We start from the raw sequence: 25,466 nt of genomic DNA, 5'->3' as shown, positions 1-25,466 counted from the left end.
CAATAAAAACAGAATAGATAACACATTTACTGGATGCTTGCTAGAGGCCCAATTGATGGAACTCTCACCAATCACTATAATAGGAGTTCTTAGTCACTTGTACTTACTCATTGAAAAACAGCAGTAAGGTGCAGTTGGAGTGGAAAAGCAGTCAGCACGTACAGTGGGGAAAAAAAGTATTTAGACAGCCACCAATTGTGCAAATTCTCCCACTGAGATGAGAGAGGCCTGTAATTGACATCATAGGCAGGCAACAACTATGAGAGTCAAAATGAGAAAACAAACCCAGAAAATCACCTTGTCTGATCTGGCAAGATTTATTCTGCAAAATATGGTAGAAAATAAGAATTTGGTCACCTTAAAACATGCAAGATTTTTTGTCTCTCACAGACCTGTAACTTCTTTAAGAGGCTCCTCTGTCCTCCAGTCATTACCTGTAGTAATGGCACCTGTTTGAACTTGTTATCAGTATAAAAGACACCTGTCCACAACCTTAAACAGTCATACTCCAAATTCCACTATGGTGAAGACCAAAGAGCTGTTGAAGGACACCAGAAACAAAATTGTAGCCCTGCACCAGGTTGAGAAGACTGAATCTACAATAGGCAAGCAGCTTAGCGTGATGAATTGTGGGAGCAATAAGAAGAAAATAGAAGAAATACAAGACCACTGATAATCTCACTCGATCTGGGGCTCCATGCAATATCTCACCCCGTGGGGTCAAAATGATCACAAGAATGGTGAGCAAAAATCCCAGAACCACATGGGGGACCTAGTGCATGACCTGCATAGAGCTAGGATCACTGTAATAAAGGCTACCATCTGTAACATACTACGCCACCAGGGACTCAGATCCTGCAGTGCCAGTACATGTCCTGGCCCGTCTGACGTTTGTTAGAGAGCATTTTGATTATTCAGAAGAGTACTGGGAGAAAGTCATATGATCTGATGAAACCAATGTAGAAGTGTGTGGTAGAAACAAAACTTGTTGTGTTTGGAGGAGACAGAATGCAGAGTTGCATCCAAAGAACACCATACCTACTGTGAAGCATGGGGGTGGCAACATCATGCTTTGGGGCTGTTTCTCTGCAAAGGGACCAGTGCAACTGATCCGTGTACATGAAAGAATGAATGGGGCCATGTATTGTGAGATTTTGAGTGCAAACCTCCTTCCATCAGCAAGGGCATTGAAGATGAAACATAGATGGGTCTTTCAGCATGATAATGATCCCAAGCACACCGCCAGGAAAACGAAGGAGTGGCTTCGTAAGAAGAATATGAAGCTCCTGATCTCAACCTCAAAGAAAACCTTTGGAAGGAGTTGAAAGTCCGTGTTGCCCAGCGACAGGCCCAAAACATCACTGCTCTAGAGGAGATCTGTATGGAGGAATGGGAGAACATACCAACAACAGTGTGTGCCAACCTTGTGAAGACTTACAGGAAATGTTTGACCACTGTCATTGCCAACAAAAGATATACCGTACAAAATATTGAGATGAACTTTTGTTAATGACCAAATACTTATTTTCCACCATAATTTGCAAAATAAATCTTGCCAAATCAAACAAGGTGATTTTCTGGATTTGTTTTCTCATTTGTTTTTTGTTTTTTTTACATTTTGACTCTCATAGTTGTGGTCTACCTATACAGGCCTCTCTCATCTTTTTAAGTGGGAGAACTTGCACAATTGGTCGCTGACTAAATACTTTTTTCCCCACTGTATACTGCCACTCAATTCACATTTTATCAGATAAGCAGGAACATTGTGCTTATTAGTACTGAATGTGACTTGTGAAAAAAGCCCTTTAAGCTATTATTGCATACAAACTTTAAAGCCCTGTGAGCAATAGTTGCATAAAAACTCGAAGTAGTGAAAAGCAAACTACAGTTTATTTTTTTCTAACCTGTAGATGGGGTTAACACAATGACTTGGGAAGATGCCTATTTTTCCAGTTACCAGTGAAACCCCACGAAGCCAGCCTTCCTGGAACTGCCCCAATACACGGACACCTTCTCCTTTTTGGAGGTCTATCTCATCTGGACCATGAGCTGTGTATGGGTAAATAGCTACACACCTGTCATAGAGGTAATAAAGTGGAAATTTTGTCAAAATCATGGTACTAATCTTAATGTACTTTTAAAACATGGAGCAGCTTAAAAACTGCTATATTTATACAGCTTTATATTGATAGGGGATATTTGATAAAATATTCTGAATATTCTAACATATTATGGAAACATGTCATTACTTCTAAATTTGAATTAAAAAAAATTGCCTATGGTAAACATACGGGGTGCTTAAAGCCACTCTGTCATCAGGTTTTGCTAAGTAAACTACAGACACTGGCAGGCTGGTGTTGTTATACTAATTAAAATGATACCTGGGGTGATTAGATCCGTCTTGTTGTTGTTGTTTAATCTGTATTTGCAGTTTTCAGTTAATGAGGTTATTGTGCTATGGGGCGGCCTGTGGAGGGGTCTTACAGTGGGTACGGAAAGTATTCAGACCCCTTTCCCTACTCAGATCACATTAATGTACACTCTGCACCCCATCTTGACTGAAAAAACAGAAATGTAGAAATTTTTTAAAATGTAATTAAAAAAAACACTTAAATATCACATGGTCATAAGTATTCAGACCCTTTGCTCAGACACTCACATTTAAGTCACATGCTGTCCATTTCCTTGTGATCCTCCTTGAGATGGTTCTAATCCTTCATTGGAGTCCAGCTGTGTATAATTAAACTGATAGGACTTGATTTGGAAAGGCACAAACTTGTCTATATGAGACCTCACAGCTCACAGTGCATGTCAGACCAAATGAGAATCATGAGGTCAAAGGAACTGGCCAAGGAGCTCAGAGACAGAATTGTGGCAAGACATAGATCTGGCCAAGGTTGCAACAGAATTTCTGCAGTACTCAAGGTTCCTAAGAGCACAGTGGCCTCCATAATTCTTAAATGGAAGAAGTTTGGGACCACCAGAAGTCTTCCTAGACCTGGTCATTCAGCCAAGCTGAGAAATTGTGAGAGAAGAGCCTTGTGAGAGAGGTAAATAAGAACCCCAAGATCACTGTGGCTGAGCTCCAGAGATGCAGTAGGGAGATTGGAGAAAGTTCCACAAAGTCAACTATCACTGCAGCCCTCCAATAGTCGGCCTTTATAGCCGAGTGGCCTGACAGAAGCCTCTCCTCAGTGCAAGACATATGAAAGCCCGCATAGAGTTTGCTAAAAAAGACATGAAGGGCTCCCAGACTATGAGAAATAAGATTCTCTGGTTGGATGAGACGAAGATAGACCTTTTTGGTGATCATTCTAAGCGGTATGTGTGGAAAAACCAGGCACTGCTCATCACCTACCTAAAACAAACCCAACAGTGAAACATAGTGGTGGCAGCATCATGCTATGGGGGTGTTTTTCAGCTGCAGGGACAGGACGACTGGTTGTCATTGAGGGAAACATGAATGCACCATGTACAGAGATATCCTGGATGAAAACCTCTTCCAGAGTGCTCTGTACCTCAGACTCGGCCGAAGGTTCACCCTCCAACAAGATAATCACCCTAAGCACACAGCTAAAATAACAAAGGAGTGGCTTCAGAAAAACTCTGTGACCATTCTTGACTGCCCCAGCCAGAGCCCTGACCTAAACCCAATTGAGCATCACTGGAGAGACCTGAAAATGGCTGTCCACCAACGTTCACCATCCACCATCCGACAGAACTGGAGAGGATCTGCAAGGAAGAATGGCAGAGGATCCCCAAATCCAAGTGTGAAAAACTTGCGTCATTCCCAAGAAGACCATGGCTGTACTAGCTCAGAAGAGTGCTTCTACTCAATACTGAGCAAAGGGTCTGAATACTTATGACCATGTGATATTTCAGTTTTTCTTTTTTAACCCCTTCCTGAACCGGGGTATTTTCGTTTTTTCGTTTTCCTTTTTCACTCCCCTCCTTCCCAGAGCCATAACTTTTTTATTTTTCTATCAATATGGCCATGTGAGGGCTTATTTTTTGTGGGACGAGTTGTACTTTTGAGTGAGACCATTGGTTTTACCATGTCATGTACTAGAAAACAGGAAAACAATTCCAAGTGCGGTGAAATTGCAAAAAAAGTGCAATCCTACACTATTTTTTTGTTTTGTTTGACTTTTTTGCTAGGTTCACTAGATGCTCAAACTGACCAGCCATTTTGATTCTCCAGGTCATTACAAGTTCATAGACACCAAACATGTCTAGGTTCTTTTTTTCGTCTAAGTGGTTAAAAAATTCCAAACATTTCTTTAAAAAAAAATTGTGCAATTTTACGATACCGGTAGCATATCCATTTTTCGTGATCTCGGGTTGAGTGAGGGCTTATTTTTTGCGTGCCAAGCTGACATTTTTAATGATACCATTTTGGTGCAGATACGTTCTTTTGATCACCCGTTATTGCCTTTTTAATTCAATGTCACGGCGACCAAAAAAAACGTAATTCTGGCATTTCAATTTTTTTTCTCGCTACGCCGCTTAGTGATCAGGTAATCTTTTTTTTATTGATAGATCGGGTGATTCTGAATGCGGCGATACCAAATATGTTTATATTTGAATTTTTTATTTGTTTTAATTTGAATGGGGCAAAAGGGGAGTGATTTCAACTTTTATATTTTTGTATTTTTTCATATTTAATTTTTGTTTTTTAACTTTTACATGCTTCAATAGCCTACTTGGGAGGCTAGACGCTGGCATAGCCTGATCAGCTCTGCTACATAGGTGCGAAGCTCAGATCACTCCTATGTAGTAGAATTGCTGCATTGCTATGAGCGCCGACCACAGGGTGGCTCTCACAGCAATCGGCATCAACAACCATAGAGGTCTTCAATAGACCTCTGGTTGTCATGCTGACACATTGCTGACCCCCGATCACGTGACGGGGGTCAGCGATGCATGCATTTCCGGCCCGATGGCTAGAAGCGCTAGTTAAATGCCGCTGTCAGTTTTAACTAGTAAATAGATGCGGGGGAATTGCGATTCCACCCGCCGCTATTATGGGCACATGTCAGCCGTTCAAAACAGCTGACATGTCTCGGGTTTGATGCAGGTTCACCGCCGGAGCCCACATCAAAGCAGGGGATCTGACCTCAGACATAGTATCCCATCCAAGGTGAGAAAAGGGTTAATACATTTGCAAAAATTACCACATTTCTGTTTTTTTTCAGTCAACATGAGGTGCAAAGTGTACATTGATGAGGAGAAAAAAAAAACGTTTTTTGAGTTTACCAAATGGCTGCAATGAAACAAAAAGTAAAAAATTTAAAGGGGTCTGAATACTCACTGTACCCAATGCATGTGGTGCTCAGCTGACATATGCATTTTTATGGGCTTATGAGAGGTCACTAATCCTTCGGTGACCTACCCCCTATTTTACACAATGCATATAATATTGTGGTCTTAGAAAAAAAAAAATTACATTCAGCAAAGTGGCGCTGGTGCCTGCGCAGCAACATCTATCTCTTATCAATAGCTGCTACTGCGCAAGAATTGGCACCATTTAGCTGCAACCACATTTTTTTTTCCTCTAGCAAAATGGTGGTGACTAGTCTCGGGAAAACAATGCCCCTTTCACTAGTCATCCACTAATAAGCATATCGCCCCCACAGTTGTTAAATTATTTTTTGGCATATATAGTAATCAATAAAACAATAAAATGGGCTTGATAGGAAGGGTATAAATACAGCAATAAATACAATAAATACATGGAGGCAGCTCTGGGAGCCTGGGAAAGCAATTTGCCACAACAAAGTAAGCGATAAATACAAGTACACAAAAATGTAATTTATACTTACATATTAGCCAGAATATTTTGATGAGAACTTGGGAATGCCATAAGTGAAGGTCCTGTTCCCTGTGGTCCAAGCGTAGCATAATAAAATGAGGCATTGACCTAAGGTTAGTAAACATGAACAATGTCATTTGCTCAATGCATATATGATATAAGATACACACTTTTTTACAGACACTTAAAGGAGTTTTACCCCAAAGTACACTTTAAATCAACAGATCTTGGAAAACAGAAAGTTTCACAATTGGATGTGTTAAAAATAAAGTTTCCATGCTGAGATAATCTTATAAATGTGTCCCTTCTGTGTACTATGTAATGACTATGTCTGACCGTACAGGGACATGGTCTGATCATAGCACAGCTCCTGGGAGGGATGCAAAAAAAAAGCATACAGACAGGACAGCAGGGGATCACAGCTGATTTTTCTGTGAGGTAAAGCATTTGCTGCTAGTTTTTAAAAGTGTTTTACCTCACAGAAAGCAGTAAGGCTATGACATAAGTATCTTTATGAGCTCTTTCAGAGGCCCCTTTCAATAGCTGCTCAGCTAAGATTCATACTCTATATTTAAACAGCCTATACATGGGAATTACCACCGAGTCCAAGGTGGAGAGCAGAGAAGCTCAGACAGGGAAAGTCCCAAACATAAATAATGTTATACAGAGCTCAACATTCAGAGAACCGCTACATCAGCAGCAGAGAAAACAGTGTTTTTATAAAAGCTACACTTAGAAGTTCAGTAAGTGACACAACGTTAGAATCATGATCTTTGTCCCTACACTATGCTACTTTCAAATTACACAGAAGAAACCTGGTGACAGATTCCCTAAATTGATTAATAGTTCTGGTTGTTGATAGTGTTGGAGGTTGTGGAGGGGGGAGAAGAAAAGGAGAGTTCCAGATCTGCTTATTTTTACCTACAGCATTCTTCTGTACAATGCTATCATTTGTTCTATAACTATATGTTGTCTTGTAATCAGTGTGGGATGATCTACTGAAATCCTACAATTGTGCCTGTCTTTACATGAAAAGTCCTGCAGCCCACAGAAATATCTAAACTAGGCAAATACTGTAGTAAGTCCTTAAAAGACCTGTCTGCTCCTGTAATCCATCTGTTTTAGGAAATATTAGTTTTTTTCTTGAAATAGCAACTTTGCTAATATCATATATTACTCAACTGGTTGACGAGAATCATTGCTTTTCAACGTTGCCTATAATGTCTATATGCCTAGAATACCAGATATATGCCAGATTACCAGAGCCTCTGAGTGCACAAACATGGGAACAGTGTGCATCGCTAGCCTATATTTTGAGCATCACTGAGTGCCAACAGAAGTTTACCTGGACCAAGAGAGGAAGCGTAACTGGACCACGAAAGGAAAAGACTCTGTCTTCTTTTCCTCCTAAATTCCTATTATCTACCAAAGTTTTTAGGTGTTTCACCAGGAAATAAGGGCTTCATATGGCTTTAGACAGCTTCACACGTATATCACATTGTTTTATTATCAAATGATAACTATATCACATTATGTAAACTTATAAAATATCTGCCTACATGTTTCACTGTAGGGATGGTGTTCTTGAGGTGATGAGCTGAGTTGGCTTGGTGCCAGACATAGCGGTTACCTTGGTGGCCAAAACATTCAATTTTGGTCTCATCTGACCACAGTACCTTCCTCCATACATTTGAGGTGTCTCCCACCTGTCTTTTGGCAAACTCAAAATGAGCCTTACAATTTTTTGTTTCCCGGTTGCACAAATGACATGAAAGAGAAAGGGAGGAGAAAACCTGTATAATAAAGTCAATCTTTTCTTCCAGGCAGCCTACGCTCTTAGCCTGGAAGATTGAAGCTATAAAAGATGATTTTTACTCAACAATGCCACATCCAGGAGGCATACAGGTATCTTTAACGCAAAAACTTTTAAATAGTTGACTTCCTTGCCCAGGGCTCTCAGGAAGGAGTGATTAAACCTAGACTAAAATTAATGCCATAGCTTCCTTAAAAAGCAGCACCAAAAGTCCCAGGGGAAAAATAGGACGGGTGCTGTCATACTATACAATAGGCATTAGCTTTCCTTTCACCCAACCAAGGGATGGATCAGTTCACAACACACATCCTTAACATTCCTTGCATTGTAACAAATCACTTATAATTATTAGAAAAAAACTAGAAATGAATAGAAAATATACATATGTGTGTAAAATTATACAAAAGTGCTATTATGATGCCCAACGGTCGGCACAATAAACGTGTCTAGGATTCAGGAGCACGTTTGTCAACAGACTATTTGTATTCTTGGACCCCAAGTGTTACTGATAAGGTACAAAGCCTCCGGCAACACATTCTTTGCTAGATGATAACTAGGAAATGTCTGTTTACGCCGCACAGGCTTCAACGTTATCACATAGACATTTTAAATCGCCACTTCAGACGGGTAGAGCATGTTAAAAATAACACCAAAGCCGTGGCGAAGCAATGGAAACAGAGATACTATATCTTCTGTAACAGTGTCCCCAACAAATAAAAGTTACGTAACCATGAAGACTAATGTGTGTCATAAGCAATTTCTTTACAGCTAAACATAATCCCCTTAAAGTCACAGCCTGCCTTTTAAAGGTGCGGTGAGAATACTTGCGGGAACAGCGAGAAGGTATGTTGTTGAATAAAGCATATGTTATTATCCATCTATTGCCACCCTAATACCATAAATATGCAGGAAAAGAACGTTATTTAGGAATATGTATTAAGAGCGATTTTTCCTTTCTTCTTTCTGAGCAACTTTATGGCATTGACATCAAACGTTCAATGTGGCCTAAAGGGGTTATCCTATAAAGACCCCCTGTCCATATGCCCTACTGGGCCAAATAGATGTCACACAGCGTAGAAGCTGCAAAAAGAGTAATATACTCGGCTCATAGACTTTGAATGGGGGGGCACTGCACATGCTCAGATGCCTCCCCATTTGGGCTTGGGACCCTTGTTCTAATGGTGAGTGAGATCCCAGATATTTACTGTATCCCTTATGTTAGAGCATCAATTAGATTTTTACTACCTTTTCAGTATATTCAGTTTTGTTTCTTTCTATTCCTTGTGACAAACTTCTCGTGGAGTTAAAGGACTCGAAAAACACATTAGCCTGTGCGGCTTGTTAATGTCGTTAATGGCTATTTAAATGAGTGATCATTACTGGACGCTAATAGCTCAAGTACTTTGGTGAGACGGCCATTAACTGATGTCAAAAATCGATCTTTTCCGATTGACACTGATTTATAAAGGTTATCCACATCAGAAGTGAATGCATGGTCCAGAGGAAGGCCGGGACGTGTACAAATATTAGCCTGTTCTTAATATCTGCTTTCCAAAACATGGAAAATAGATATACGGGGGTTAATATGTGTCCTAATTGTACGTAGGCGCATTATTCCCTGTAAATGCAGTGTCCTGTCTGTGGTGGCGGCCTTATATTCCATCCCCAGCTGTTTAGGGTAGATAGATGCGATGAGCGGTCCTTTCTGCTTTGCGAGCTGCCAGCGTGAAATTAGAACTCCTACAGCGTAACCGAGGTTTCTAGAAACACCTATTAGCCAGGCTCAAGAAGTGCGCAGCAGACCAGGCAGTGCGGATCGCTATTAACCCTCCCCTGGCTGAATGCATGCTCCACTCAGCCTGGCAACTAGAGGAGCAGGGAAGATTATAAGCTAGAACCAATGGGCTGTGCATTCTAATGCCTTTTTAAAGACTATAATAGTATATAAACATGTTACAAATGCAAATTTATATTATCTAAAAATAAATGGAAATCAGGATCTTATTCTCTCTCTCTATATATATACAGTATATACACACAATATATTTTATATACAGTATAAACATTTATCTTAAAGGTTTTATGCTTTCTATTTTTACTAGCTAAAACAAGATAATAGTTCTTTTCTAGACATGTTCTGTGTTTTTTTCTGCTTTATTGAATTTATAGACACAGCAATACTAAATATGTTTATTTGTAATGGTGGGAAAAAGGGGTGATTCAAATTTATACACAATCATGGCACCTTTGAAATTGTTCCAGAAAATTATTGTGATTACACATGTTTTCATATACATATGTTTATTTCCTTTGTGAGTATTGGAATAACACAAAAAAATGACGAAAAAAAGGCAAATTGGACATATTTTGACACAAAACCCTCAAAATGGGCCACAAAAAATTGTTGGCACCCTCAACTTAATATTTGGTTGTGCACCCCTGTGAGAATCGGACTGCACTCATATGTCATCCGAGTGCAGTCCTATTGGAATACCAGGGGACGACCCGCAGATCCACGACAACAAACCTCCCAAGGGTGAGCTGACCAGGTAGACCACCCCCTATACAGGGGCAGACCCAAGGGAGACTATTGCCGCAGAAGCTGGATATCATTGATACGAGACTAAACGTCGAAAGGACCTACGTATCGTGGACCCAGTTTATACGAGGGGATTTTAAGACGAATAAACTTGGAAGACAACCACACCTTTACACCAGGCTGAAATAACGGAGGATCCAGGCGTCTTTTATCAGCATGTCTCTTAGTCCTGGCCTGAGCCTGTTCTAACGCGATTTTGGTCTCCCGCCAGACCCTGGAGAACTCCTTGGACAGAAGATCGGCCGCCGGCACACCCGAGACAGGAAGTACCGGCAGAGGAATATCAGGATGTTGCCCATAGATAATAAAGAAGGGAGACTTGGAAGAGGAAACATTGATATGGTTATTGTATGCGAACTCGGCCCATGGAAGCAAATCAGACCAGCCATTTTGATGACCGTTGGAAAAATGACGAAGATAAGTCATTAGAATTTGGTTTGTACGCTCTGCTTGTCCGTTGGTCTGTGGATGGTAAGCTGTAGAGAAATCTAGAGAAACGTTCATTAGTTTGTAAAGAGCCCGCCAGAATCGAGAGGTGAACTGGACTCTTCTATCAGAGACAATGTATAGCGGGAAACCGTGAATTCGGAAGATATGAGTAATGAAGATTCTTGCCAATTCTGGAGCAGAAGGTAAGCCTGACAAAGGAACGAAATGAGCCATCTTGGAGAATTGATCTACGACCGGGGTAAATCGGTAATGAAATCCATTGCAATATGTTGCCATGGAGCTGAAGGAACTGGAAGCAGATGAAGGAGACCGGAGGGCAGACGTCTAGAAACCTTGTTCCTTGCACACGAAGGACATGCAGAGACAAAACCTCGGACATCCGGAAGAAGAGATGGCCACCAATAGTAGCGCGAAATGAGAGCAAGTGTCTTCTTATATCCCACATGGCCTGCCAGTTTAGAGGCATGATCCCAACGTAGAACTTGAGTCCTCTCGTTCTCTTGGACAAAGGTCTTACCAGGGGGCAAGGAAGACATGCTAACCGGAGCCACAAGAATGATTTTGCTTAGATCCACGATGTGTGAAGGCTCCTCCGTATCGGATGTGAGAAAAGATCTGGATAAAGCATCAACCTTGAGGTTCTTGTCGCTGGGACGGAAATGTAATTCAAAGTCAAAGCAGGCAAAGAATAACGACCATCTGGCTTGTCGGGGTTAAGTCTTTGCGCTGAGTGGATATACTCCAGATTCTTGGGGTCAGTATAGATCTTAAAAGAATGAACAGCTCCTTCTAACAGATACCACCACTCCTCCAACGCCAACTTGATGGCCAATAGTTCCTTGTCGCCAATGGTGTAATTTCTTTCAGAGACGGAGAAGATCTTGGAAAAGAAACCACAGGTAGCCAATTGTCCGGAAGAAGATCTCTGGGAAAGTACTGCGCCGGCGCCGACGGCAGAGGCATCTACTTCTAAAATGAAGGGCTTATTGATCTCAGGTTGACGGAGTACAGGAGCTGAGGCAAAGGCTTGTTTTAGAGAGCGAAAAGCATCTTCAGCATCCGAAGACCAAACGTGAGGGTTAGATCCTATACGAGTCAAGGCTGAAATTGAGGCGACCAGAGAGGAAAAATGTGAGATAAACTGCCGATAATAATTTGCGAATCCGAGAAAGCGTTGAATTGCCTTTACTCCCTGCGGACGTGGCCATTTAAGCACAGCAGACACTTTATCCTGGTCCATCCGCAAACCAGAATCAGAAATGACATAGCCAAGAAATGGTAGTGAAGCTTGTTCAAAAACGCACTTTTTGAGTTTGGCGTAAAGATGGTTTTCTCTTAGTCGAGACAGAACTTGGCGGACGTGTCTTCTGTGGGAAGCTAGATCCGAAGAAAACACAAGAATGTCGTCCAAATATACCACTACACTGGAGTAGAGTAAGTCCCAGAAAACATCATTCACAAACTCTTGAAACACCACTGGAGCATTACACAGGCCGAAAGGCATGACTAAATATTCATAGTGGCCATCTCGGGTGTTGAAGGCGGTTTTCCATTCGTCACCAGAGCGAATACGGATGAGGTTGTAAGCTCCACGAAGATCCAGTTTCGTAAAAATACGTTCTCCCATAAGACGATCAAACAACTCAGGAATGAGTGGAAGTGGATACTTGTTCTTGATCGTGAGGTTGTTGAGACAATGGTAGTCTATACAAGGACGGAGAGTTCCATCCTTCTTCTTAACGAAGAAAAAACCTGCGCCTGCTGGAGAGGAAGATTTGCGGATAAAGCCTTTAGCTAGAATCTCCTGAATGTATTCAGACATGGCTTTTGTCTCGGTAGGAGACAACGGGTAGATTCGACCTCGAGGCGGAGTAGAGCCTGGTACAAGATCAATTGGGCAGTCGTATGGTCGATGCAGAGGCAAGGTCTCTGCTTCTCTCTTATTGAAGATATCCAAAAAAGCCTGATACGAGGAAGGCAGATTTGAGGACTCAGAAATAAGATGAGAAGGTTTTATTGGCTTAACCGGAAGACAGTTCTTCTGACAGAAGAGACCCCAACGCAGGATTTCACCTGACCGCCAGTCAAGAGTGGGCTCGTGAATCCTCAACCAAGGAAGACCAAGCAAAATAGTATGAGACAAGATAGGCAGCACATAGAAGGCGATCTTTTCCCGGTGCAGAATTCCAATTTGAAGCTCCAATTCTTCGGTAACCAAGGTAACGGACTCCCGCAGAGGTTGACCGTCGACCGATGCAATCTGTCGAGGAGTCTCCAGGGATCTGACCGGAATCCACAATCTCCTAACAGCCTCGAGATGGATGAAATTCCCAGCAGCACCAGAATCTATATAGGCAAAATCAGAAAAACGCTTATCATCCAAATGCAAAACAACAGAAAGAGTAAGGGGTTGAGAGGGTTCAGAGACACCTAGGGAGACCTCTCTTACCTGCCCTAGGTGGAGGCATTTCCCGGCCTGTCTGTACTGTGAGAATCAGACTGCACTCAGATGTCATCCGAGTGCAGTCCTATTGGAATACCTGGGGTGGACCCACAGATCCACGACAACGAACCTCCCAAGGGTGAGCTGACCAGATAGACCACCCCCTATACAGGCAGCGTTAGGGGCAGACCCAAGGGAGACTATTGCGGCAGAAGCTGGAACCCGGAGACAGGTAGTAGGAAGTACAAAATAGAGAAACTAGGCATAGGACAGACAGAGCGGGGTAAGATGAAGTACAGTTAGGTAAGAGCTGGGTACCGGCGAGACCAAAGGAGCTCTGCGAAGGGGAAGACACAAAGGAAGCAGGATAGGACAGAGACACCAGACTACAAGGTACGGAGAGGACACTGGGAGGACTGGACTGGACGAGGAAACAATGAAGCCTGGGAGAGACAGAGAAGCTGAACTGGCTGGACAAGGTGGAGACTCAAAACAGGCAGTGCAAAGAAAAAGGTGGACCTGAGTCACAGAAGCACAAATGACAGACAGGCAAGGAGCAAAGGAAGGAGTCGCTGTTGTGAGTTCTGTTTTTGGGCTCCCTCTGGTGGTTACTGATGGTACTGGGTGATTTGTGTTCTGCTGTCTCTGGTGTCCACCTGTTCTATTAGGATTTGGGAGTTTCCTATTTAGCCGGGCTTTCTTGTCATTTCCCCGCCGGCTATCAAAGTTTTCAGAGTGTTTTGTTACCTCAGCTTCTGGATTCAGTAATCTTCAGGACAAGCTAAGTTTTGATTTTCTTGTTCCACGTTTTGCTTTATTTTTGTCTTGTCCAGCTTGCATATAATTGTCTCTTTGCTGCTGGTTGCTTTAGTGGGCTGTAATTGCTCCTCATGTTCCATGAGTTGGAACATGAGTTCAAGTAATTACAGGATGGTTTTTTGAAGGGTTTTTTGCTGACCGCGCAGTTTACTTTTGTATCCTCTGCTATCTAGTTTTAGCGGGCCTCATTTTGCTGAATCTGTTTTCATACTGTGTATGTGCCTTCCTCTCATTTCACCGTCATTATATGTGGGGGGCTGCTATTTCTGTGGGGTATTTCTCTGGAGGCAAGAGAGGTCTGTGTTTCTTCTAATAGGGGAAGTTAGATCTTCGGCTGGTGCGAGACGTCTAGGATCAACGTAGGCACGTTCCCCGGCTATTGTTATTTGTGTGTTCAGGTTTAGGGTCGCGGTCAGCTCAGGTTCCATCACCCTAGAGCTCGTTGGTGCTTGTCCTTTTGTGATTCCCTGCCATTGGAATCATGAAAGTATAGCCGGCCAAAATGTTTGGGCTGAAGTAGGAGGAAAAGTAGTCTGAGGAAGTTTTTTTTTTCTCTCCTCTGAGGTTGCTGCCTAGCCTTAATTGCAGCCAGGCTGATTTTTTTTTTTTTTTTTTTCCTCCTCTTAATCCTTGAATGGCTCTGACCTTAGCTGTTTATCATGGACGTCCAGAGTTTAGCTTCCAGCTTGAATAATCTTGCTGCTAAGGTTCAAAATATACAAGATTTTGTTGTACATGCTCCTATGTCTGAACCTAGAATTCCTATTCCAGAGTTCTTTGCTGGAGATAGATCTAGTTTTCTGAATTTTAGGAACAATTGCAAGCTGTTCCTTTCTTTGAAATCTCGCTCTTCTGGAGACCCTGCTCAGCAGGTTAAGATTATTATATCTTTCCTGCGGGGTGACCCTCAAAATTGGGCATTTGCATTGGCACCAGGGGATCCTGCGTTGCTTAATGTGGATGCGTTTTTTCTGGCATTGGGTTTGCTCTATGAGGAACCTAACCAGGAGATTCAGGCTGAAAAAGCTTTATTAGCTCTCTCTCAGGGGCAAGATGAAGCAGAAATATATTGTCAAAAATTTTGGAAATGGTCAGTGCTTACTCAGTGGAATGAGTGCGCCCTGGCTGCAAAGTTCAGAGATGGCCTTTCTGAGGCCATTAAAGATGTTATGGTGGGGTTCCCTGCGCCTACGGGTCTGAATGAGTCTATGACTATGGCTATTCAGATTGATCGGCGTTTACGGGAGCGCAAACCTGTGCACCATTTGGCGGTGTCTTCTGAACAGGCACTTGAGACAATGCAGTGTGATAGAGTTCAGTCTAGAAGTGAACGGCAAAACTATAGGCGGAAAAATGGGTTGTGCTTTTATTGTGGTGATTCAGCTCATGTTATATCAGCATGCTCTAAACGCACAAAAAAGGTTGATAAGTCTGTTGCCATTAGTACGTTACAGTCTAAGTTCATTCTGTCTGTGACTCTGATTTGCTCATTATCATCCATTTCCGTCGATGCCTATGTAGATTCAGGCGCTGCCCTGAGTCTTATGGATTGGTCATTTGCCAAGCGATGTGGGTTTGGTCTTGAGCCTCTGGAAGTCCCTATTCCTTTGAAGGGAATTGACTCTACACCTTTAGCTATGAATAAACCTCAGCACTGGACACAAGTGACCATGCGTATGACTCCCGTTCATCAGGAGGTGATTCGCTTCCTGGTATTGTATAATTTACATGATGTTCTAGTACTTGGTCTGCCATGGTTACAAACTCATAATCCAGTCCTTGACTGGAAAACAATGTCTGTGTTAAGCTGGGGATGTCAGGGGGTTCATGATGATGCACCTCCGATTTCTATCGCTTCATCTACTCCTTCTGAGGTTCCTGTATTTTTGTCTGATTATCGGGATGTTTTTGAGGAGCCTAAGCTCAGTTCGCTTCCTCCTCACAGGGATTGCGATTGTGCTATAGATTTAATTCCTGGTAGTAAATTTCCTAAAGGTTGTTTGTTCAATCTGTCAGTGCCAGAGCATACTGCTATGCGGGATTATGTTAAGGAGTCCTTGGAAAAGGGACATATCCGTCCATCTTCGTCCCCTTTGGGAGCAGGTTTTTTTTTTCGTGGTCAAAAAAGATGGGTCCTTGAGGCCTTGTATAGATTATCGTCTTTTGAATAAGATTACCGTAAAATATCAGTATCCTTTGCCTTTGTTGACTGATTTGTTTGCTCGCATTAAGGGGGCTAAATGGTTCACTAAGATTGATCTTCGGGGTGCGTATAATCTTATACGAATACAGCAAGGTGATGAGTGGAAAACCGCATTTAATACGCCTGAGGGCCATTTTGAGTATTTGGTAATGCCTTTCGGACTTTCTAATGCTCCTTCAGTCTTCCAGTCCTTTATGCACGATATTTTCCGTGAATATCTGGATAAATTTATGATTGTGTATTTGGATGATATTTTGGTTTTTTCTGATGACTGGGAGTCTCATGTTCAGCAGGTCAGGAAGGTGTTTCAGGTCCTGCGGGCTAATTCCTTGTTTGTAAAGGGCTCAAAGTGTCTCTTTGGAGTCCAGAAGATTTCTTTCTTGGGGTATATTTTTTCCCCTTCTACTATTGAGATGGATCCCGTCAAGGTTCGGGCTATTTGTGACTGGACGCAGCCTGCATCTCTTAAGAGTCTGCAGAAGTTCTTAGGCTTTGCTAATTTCTATCGTCGTTTTATAACTAATTTTTCTAGTGTTGTTAAGCCTTTGACGGATTTGACTAAGAAGGGTGCTGATGTTGCTGATTGGTCTCCTGCGGCTGTGGAGGCCTTTCGGGAACTTAAACGCCGGTTTTCTTCTGCTTCTGTGTTGCGTCAGCCTGATGTTTCGCTTCCTTTCCAAGTTGAGGTTGATGCTTCCGAGATTGGAGCGGGGGCGGTTTTGTCACAGAGAAGCTCCGATTGCTCGGTGATGAAGCCATGTGCGTTCTTTTCTAGAAAATTTTCGCCCGCTGAGCGGAATTATGATGTGGGTAATCGGGAACTTTTGGCCATGAAGTGGGCATTTGAGGAGTGGCGTCATTGGCTGGAGGGTGCTAGACATCGTGTGGTGGTCTTGACTGATCACAAAAATCTGATTTACCTTGAGTCTGCCAGGCGTCTGAATCCTAGACAGGCTCGTTGGTCACTGTTTTTCTCTCGTTTCAATTTTGTGGTTTCATACCTGCCAGGTTCAAAGAATGTGAAGGCGGATGCTCTTTCTAGGAGTTTTGTGCCTGACTCCCCTGGAAATTCTGAGCCCACTGGTATCCTTAGGGATGGGGTGATTTTGTCGGCCGTCTTCCCAGACTTGCGACGTGCTTTGCATGAGTTTCAGGCGGGTAAACCTGATCGTTGTCTGCCTGAGAGACTGTTTTTTCCGGATAGTTGGACCAGTAGAGTCATCTCCGAGGTCCATTCTTCTGCGTTGGCAGGTCATCCTGGAATATTTGGTACTAGAGACTTGGTGGCCAGGTCTTTTTGGTGGCCTTCCTTGTCGAGGGATGTGGTTCTTTTGTGCAGTCTTGTGAGGTTTGTGCTCGGGCTAAGCCTTGCTGTTCTCGAGCCAGTGGATTGTTGTCACCTTTGCCTATCCCGAAGAGACCTTGGACGCACATTTCCATGGACTTTATTTCGGATCTCCCTGTCTCTCAAAAAATGTCTGTCATCTGGGTTGTGTGTGACCGCTTTTCTAAAATGGTTCATCTTGTACCCTTGCCTAAGTTGCCTTCCTCCTCTGAGTTGGTCCCTCTGTTTTTCCAGAACGTGGTTCGTTTGCATGGGATTCCGGAGAACATCGTTTCTGACAGGGGATCCCAGTTTGTGTCTAGATTTTGGCGGACGTTCTGTGCTAAGATGGGCATTGATTTGTCCTTTTCGTCTGCATTCCATCCTCAGACGAATGGCCAGACGGAGCGAACTAATCAGACCTTGGAAACTTATTTGAGGTGTTTTGTTTCTGCTGATCAGGATGACTGGGTTACCTTTTTGCCGCTGGCCGAGTTTGCCCTTAATAATCGGGCTAGTTCTGCTACCTTGGTTTCTCCTTTCTTTTGTAATTCGGGGTTTCATCCTCGTTTTTCCTCTGGTCAGGTGGAGCCTTCTGATTATCCTGGAGTGGACATGGTGGTGGATGGGTTGCATCGGATTTGGAGTCATGTGGTGGACAATTTGAAGTTGTCCCAGGAGAAGGCTCAGCAGTTTGCTAATCGCCGTCGCCGCGTGGGTCCTCGACTTCGTGTTGGGGACTTGGTGTGGTTGTCTTCTCGTTTTGTTCCTATGAAGGTCTCTTCTCCTACGTTCAAGCCTCGGTTCATCGGTCCTTATAGGATCTTGGAAATTCTTAACCCTGTGTCGTTTCGTTTGGATCTCCCGGCATCGTTTGCTATTCATAATGTGTTCCATCGGTCGTTGTTGCGGAGGTATGAGGTACCTGTTGTTCCTTGGCTTGAGCCTCCTGCTCCGGTGCTGGTGGAGGGAGAATTGGAGTATGTTGTGGAGAAGATCTTGGATTCTCATGTTTCCAGACGGAAACTCCAATATTTGGTCAAGTGGAAGGGTTATGGTCAGGAGGATAATTCTTGGGTGGTTGCCTCTGATGTTCATGCTGATGATTTGGTCCGCGCTTTTCATAGGGCTCATCCTGGTCGCCCTGGTGGTTCTCGTGAGGGTTCGGTGACCCCTCCTCAAGGGGGGGGTACTGTTGTGAGTTCTGTTTTTGGGCTCCCTCTGGTGGTTACTGATGGTACTGGGTGATTTGTGTTCTGCTGTCTCTGGTGTCCACCTGTTCTATTAGGATTTGGGAGTTTCCTATTTAGCCGGGCTTTCTTGTCATTTCCCCGCCGGCTATCAAGGTTTTCAGAGTGTTTTGTTACCTCAGCTTCTGGCTTCAGTATTCTTCATGACAAGCTAAGTTTTGATTTTCTTGTTCCACGTTTTGCTTTATTTTTGTCTTGTCCAGCTTGCATATAATTGTCTCTTTGCTGCTGGTTGCTTTAGTGGGCTGTAATTGCTCCTCATGTTCCATGAGTTGGAACATGAGTTCAAGTAATTACAGGATGGTTTTTTGAAGGGTTTTTTGCTGACCGCGCAGTTTACTTTTGTATCCTCTGCTATCTAGTTTTAGCGGGCCTCATTTTGCTGAATCTGTTTTCATACTGTGTATGTGCCTTCCTCTCATTTCACCGTCATTATATGTGGGGGGCTGCTATTTCTGTAGGGTATTTCTCTGGAGGCAAGAGAGGTCTGTGTTTCTTCTAATAGGGGAAGTTAGATCTTCGGCTGGTGCGAGACGTCTAGGATCAACGTAGGCACGTTCCCCGGCTATTGTTATTTGTGTGTTCAGGTTTAGGGTCGCGGTCAGCTCAGGTTCCATCACCCTAGAGCTCGTTGGTGCTTGTCCTTTTGTGATTCCCTGCCATTGGAATCATGACAAGTCGCCTTATATACCTGGAGTGCTGGAGGACTTCCGGGTCATGGTCTTCCAGGATCACAGAGTGGAGATAGAGAGCGACTGTAAATCAGAAAGAGGAAGTGCTGGAGTGGGCAGTGCGCACGCGCACCCAACGAGAACCAGGGAGCGCAGAAGAATGAAGGAGAGGACGCGTGCCTGCAGGAGAAGCGCGCCGCAGCGGGTAAGAATGAGCGGAAGGAGTGGCCGTGACAACTCCTTGAAATAAATAATTGTAATCAATTGCTTCCAATAACCATCAACAAGCTTCTTACACCTCTCAAGTGGAAATTTAGACCACTCTTTTTCTGAAAACTGCTCCAGGAGTCTCATATTTAAAGGGTGCCTTCTCCCAACAGCAATTTTAGGATCTCTCCACAGGTGTTCAATGGGATATAGATCCAGAATCATTGCTGGCCACTTCAGAACTCTCCAGTGCTTTGTTTCCATCCATTTCTGTGTGCTTCTTGAAGTATGTTTGTTATGGTCATTGTCCTGCTGGAAGACCCCTGACCTATAACGCAAACCCAGCTTTCTGACACTGGGCACTACATTGCAAACCAATATCCCTGGTAATCTTCAGATTTCACAATGCCTTGCACACACTCAAATAACCCTGTGCCAGAGGCAGCAAAAATAACCTGAAAACATCTTTGAACCTCCACCATATTTGACTATAGGTACTGTGTTCTTCTCATTCTGTTTTCCATCAACTCTAGAATTTATTTATGTATTTTACTCACTTATGTAGCACCATTAATTCCACAATGCTTTACAGACCATGTGCTTTAACAAAAAGCTCTATCTTGCTGTCATCTGTCCTCGAGATGCTTTACTAGAAGAATTTTGGATTACTCACATACATTTTGGCAAACTGCAGTCCAGCTTTTTTATGTCTCTGTGTCAGCAGTGGGGTCCTCCTGGGTCTCCTGTCATAGCGTTTCTTCAAATGTCGATGGATGGTTTGCGCTTACACTGATGTACCCTGAGCCTGCAAGACTACTTGAATTCCTTTGGAACTTGATTGGGGCTGCTTATCCAGCATCCGGACTATCCTACATTGCAACCTTTCATCAATTTTTATCTGCGTCCACAGTCAATGAGATTAGCTACAGTGCCATGAGTTCTAAACTTCTTTATTATGTTGCACACTGTGGAGAAAGGAACATCAAGATCTCTGGAGATGGATTTGTAATCTTGAGACTGTTGATATTGTTAAACAATTTGGGTTCTCAAGTCCTCAGTCAGTTCTCTTCTACCTTTCTGTTTCCCATGCAGGGGCGTAGCTAGAGCTTTTGCCGCCCGGGGCCGCTCCCGAGTTTGGCGCCCCCCCCCCTCAGCTCAATACACACAAAGGTTACCAAAAATAGGGCAACACACATGATAGGGTCTGCAAAAAAAACAAACAAGTTCTGCTTACCTGACCGCGCTCCTGCTCTCTCCACGGAGCTGAAGCGTGCACTCGCCGGCGACTGACAATGACGTCAGAAGCCATTGACGTGTGCGCTGCGGCCGACTTCAGCTGCCAGCCTCCAAATGGCTGGTGGCTGTTGTTAACTATTGACGTACGGGCGCGGGCCTGCACGTCAATAGCGTTAAACAGCTGCAGCGCCGGCCGCGGTTTTAGAGGGCCCCGGGCGAAAGAGTCTCAGTGGGCCCCCCCTTTAACACATAGCATGATTCATGATGCAGATACAGCAGAGAAATATAGCATAGCCACATAGCATATAGCACAGCCACGTAGTGTATAACACAGCCCACACAGTATATAGCACAGCCCACATAGCGTATAGCACAGCCACGTAGTATATAACACAGCCACGTAGTATATAACACAGCCATGTAGTATATTGCACAGCCCACGTAGCATATTGCCCAGCCACGTAGTATATAACACAGCCATGTAGTATATTGTACAGCCCACGTAGCATATTGCCCAGCCACGTAGTATATTGCCCAGCCACGTAGTATATTGCCCAGCCACGTAGTATATTGCCCAGCCACGTAGTATATTGCCCAGTCACGTAGTATATTGCCCAGCCACGTAGTATATTGCCCAGTGATGGAGTATACAGCACAGAGCCACGTAGTATACAGACTTAAAATAAAAAATAAACATATACTCACCCTCCGATGAATTCTGGCCCTGTATCGCACGAGGCAGCTTCCAGTCCCAGGGTTGGTATGAGCGCAGGACCTGTGATGACGTTGCGGTCACATGACCGTGACGTCATGGCAGGTCCTTCTCACATACCATCCTTGGCACCGGAAGCTGCCGCTTGCATGGAGCGGGCACTGGAGCGTTGCGAGGAGCGGGAAAGGCGATGGAGGGTGAGTATAGCAGGTTTTTTCATTTTTTTATTATTTTTAACATGACATATTTTTACTATTGATGCTGCATAGGCAGCATCAATAGTAAATAGTTGGGGACACACAGGGTTAATAGCAGCGGTAACGGAGTGTGTTACACCGCGGCCCGTTACCGCTGCTATTAACCCTGTGTGAGTGGTGACTGGAGGGGATTATGGAGCGGGCGCTGATTGTGGGGAGTATAGAGCAGGCGCCGGGCACTGACTGCAGCGGAGGGACTAATCGGACTGTGCCCGTCGCTGATTGGTCGCGGCAGCCATGACAGGCAGCTGCCGAGACCAATCAGCGACGACAGACAGAGGCCGCGACCAATGAATATCCGTGAAAGAAAGAAAGACAGAAGGACAGACAGAAAGACGGAAGTGTGACCCTTAGACAATGATGTAATATATATATATATACATATATACTTCTCACCTGTGTCTTGCCTCTCTGTTGTTTTCTGTCTCTGTTCTCACATCTTTTCTGTCTCCCGCTCTGATTTTCACATTTCCTTCTGCCTCTTCTTCCTGCTTGTCCGTGGCTCCGCCCCCGACATTTAGCCCCGCCCCTCCATGGCTCTTCACATTGTGAGAGCTGTGACGCTGCTGGAGGGGCGGGATCGGAGCTTCTGCTGCTGACTGCAGGTGCGGGGGTGAGTCACAGCGTGTGTGACTGTGTTCCCCTGCTACACTGCAGCCAGCAACTCTGCACGGCCGCGCGCACTGCCAGCGCTCTGCTCCAGTCCTCATAATGCTGGGAGGAAGGAGCAGAGAATGAGTGCGCGCAGCCGTGCTGATAGCCGCCCCCACATTGTGCCGCCCGGGGCGGCCCGCCCCCCCCGCACCCCCATTCCTACGCCACTGTTCCCATGCTTTATATGGTACACACAGAGACACAATGCAAAGATTGAGTCAACTTCTCCCCTTTTTAAGTGTGATTTTCATATTGCCCACAACTGTTGCCTGCCACATGTAAGTTTGAATGAGCATCACACGGTTGAAACAAAGTTGTTTACCCACAATTTTTGGGGTTTTGTGTGAAACGATGTCCAATTTGCCTTTTTTTACTCAGTTTTTTTTTTCATGTTGTTCCAAAACACACAGAGGAAATAAACATGTGTATAATAAAACGTGTAATTGCAATAATTTTCTGGGAGAAATTGCAATTTTTTTTTTACGCTTTCCTTTTTTTTAAGGGAACTTGAACATGCAGCCGTCTGATTGCGTCTTCTAATACTGCAATTCAATTAGACTGCAGTGCAAAGAAAAAATCACAGTCTCACCTGGCATGGAGCACAATCTTACTGCGCTCCTTAAATGCCACTGTCAATCTAAGGGGTTAAGAGCAGCGATCAGATCTCAGTTCAGTTTGCTTCTTTTAGAGACAGATGAGCGGGAATTTGCATTGACTAACAGCAAGAGGATAGGAGAGAAGAAAGCAAAAGGGAGGTTCACGTAATTTTGTAGGCTTTGTTAATCACGGAGATACTAGTACTTCACGTGATACATACATAAAAACATACTGATAGATCTCATTTCACAGCTGAGATGGAGTCAATTGCAATGTAACACTTATAGGTACATAGCTGTAAGGGATTGCAATGTGACTGAATCACCTACAGATGTAAGAACTATATCTTCTCATACCAATTGCTCACAGACTGGGACTAGCATCTTTATTTAATTTCTGACCTTAAAGAAGTTGTGAAGGAATTTTTTTTACTAAGTGCCTAAAAACTAACTGGCAGGTAATTGCTAACATAGGCACCAGAACCTTATCACAACTCGGACTACAGCTGCTACAACACTGTGTAAGATTTAGCCCAACCAAGCCCCCTATTCTGATAAGCAGCTCGCTGTCTATGTACATAGAGAGCCTGGGGTGGGTGGGGTTAGCTTTATGAGCTCTGCTTTATGAAACACTGAAGAACTCTGATTGTATCACAACCGTGGGACCAAGTAAACTACTAAGTGATACATCTTTGGAATCAGGTTCTCTTTTCCTGCATTTTCCTGCTCTCAGATGAAGTAGCAAAAACCTGGTAACAGGTTCTTTGTAAGACTAAGGATGCATTTGGTGTATGTGGTTGCAACCTATTTCGAGCAGCACTAATTCATCAAACATATGAGCTAGTGCTTATGTTAATGTTTCCCAAAAGCAAGATACAAACATAGCCTTTCATACTGTAGTATACAAAGCTGTACAATAGCTTACGTGTCATTTGAACTTTAGCTTTATAGCTCTCTTCTCTTTAAAACATCTGTCTACATTATCATTAGAACACCCATAATAAAAACCCATCATAATTACATATTGTGAATGCTCACCAACAAATCTTTCATTCATTGCGGTGAACAATATGAGTATATGAGTATGAGGTCTCATCATGTCTTATAATATGTATGGGAAAGCAGATATGTGGTAGAACCCAAAAATGTATGGGCGTCATAGCCAAGTAATATTCTACACCCTAGAATAAAATAAAAATTGTAGCAGAAACAAAAAGATTATTCTTTTCAGGTTACGCCTTGGCTTTCAAAACTGGAATAAAGCAGTAGGGACATAGGAGCATCTGAATTTGCCATATGAAGTAAGAACTTATGCACTTAGCTAAATCAAGAAACATAGATTAACTCGCTAGACGGGCTAACTCGCTAGGTATTTGGGGATATTTATTCACTGCCATCTTGCTTTATCTTAGGTCTTCAATTGGCTGAATAATTGTATAAATGTATACATCTTTGGTCCATTTCAGGATATTATTCAATTTAAAACTGGACTTGCTTGTAAAATAATGAGAGCGCAATCCCTGAATTAGATTCTCTACCAATTCTTTGGATTTAGACCTGGCCTATTTGAGTCTATTTCAAGTCTAAAACTTCACAAAATATTTCTATTACGTATTAGCAACAATATTCTAGAGAATGCAAAGGGGTTGTTGGGTCGTTAAGAAAAAAAATACTACTCGTCTATTCGGCACAGATGCTTCGGCAAATCCCCTCCGTTGTAGCCAACCCACGGCTTCATTGTACACAGGTAGCATTATAAGTAAAGCAACATGTGACTTTTGAGGCCGCTGATTGGCTTAAGTGCAACTACAACATGTAATTATTGGCAGCCGGTAAGCATGGATTGGTGAGGCATCCAACACCGCATCGGTGCAACAAACCCCTAATCTAAAGAAAAACAGATTTAGATACTAACTTACATTTGAAGTTCACAATCATATTAAATCAATAATTGTAGATGATGTAAAGATTTAAAAAAAAATGCTTGTAACAATGTGACAAAAACATTTCCATATTTTCTTAATTATTTGATTTTTGTACTTTTTTTAATTACCTGATTTTGCGAACTGGGTAAATACCGGGCTTTCTCAATTATGGCTGTGTTACTTGAACTGATCAGAATGGGGGTGCTTATCTCCGGCGTCTGTCTACTGGATGGAGAATGGACAATTCTGTTTAATGTATTAAGAGCATTGGTAATCAGGAACTGCCTTGGGGTCTTCCGCCTTCCATCTGGTATTCGTAGCATTGTTTCTGGCTCAGAAGACTTAACAGAGGGGGACCTCCTCAGGGGAGAAGTAAAAGGCAAATTCTTCATATCTTTTCTTTTAGTTTTGTTTGACTCCAGCAGTTGCTTGGCTGTACTGTTTAGCTGCAAATAAAACATCACATTCATAGGTTGCTTTTTGGGAAAAAAAGTG

General features: G+C 43.2%; 1 protein-coding gene across 2 annotated transcripts in view; it reads right to left on the bottom strand.

The window, feature by feature from the left end:
• Positions 1 to 25,466, bottom strand: part of SH3RF2 (SH3 domain containing ring finger 2) — a 229,990-nt gene that overhangs the window by 43,231 nt on the left and 161,293 nt on the right. For both annotated transcript variants that reach the window (XM_069764064.1, XM_069764066.1), the window contains exons 5-7: positions 25,100 to 25,417; positions 5,823 to 5,920; positions 1,905 to 2,075 (exon numbers count right to left, since the gene is read on the bottom strand). In XM_069764064.1, the coding sequence (XP_069620165.1) occupies positions 1,905 to 2,075; positions 5,823 to 5,920; positions 25,100 to 25,417 (587 nt within the window). The remainder of the gene's footprint in view (positions 1 to 1,904; positions 2,076 to 5,822; positions 5,921 to 25,099; positions 25,418 to 25,466) is intronic.

Source organism: Ranitomeya imitator, chromosome 4 (genome assembly GCF_032444005.1).
Source record: "Ranitomeya imitator isolate aRanImi1 chromosome 4, aRanImi1.pri, whole genome shotgun sequence".
NCBI classification, from domain to species: domain Eukaryota; kingdom Metazoa; phylum Chordata; class Amphibia; order Anura; family Dendrobatidae; genus Ranitomeya; species Ranitomeya imitator.
The sequence above is the reverse complement of the archived record's forward strand: the minus strand, read 5'-3'. Positions and strand labels throughout refer to the sequence as shown.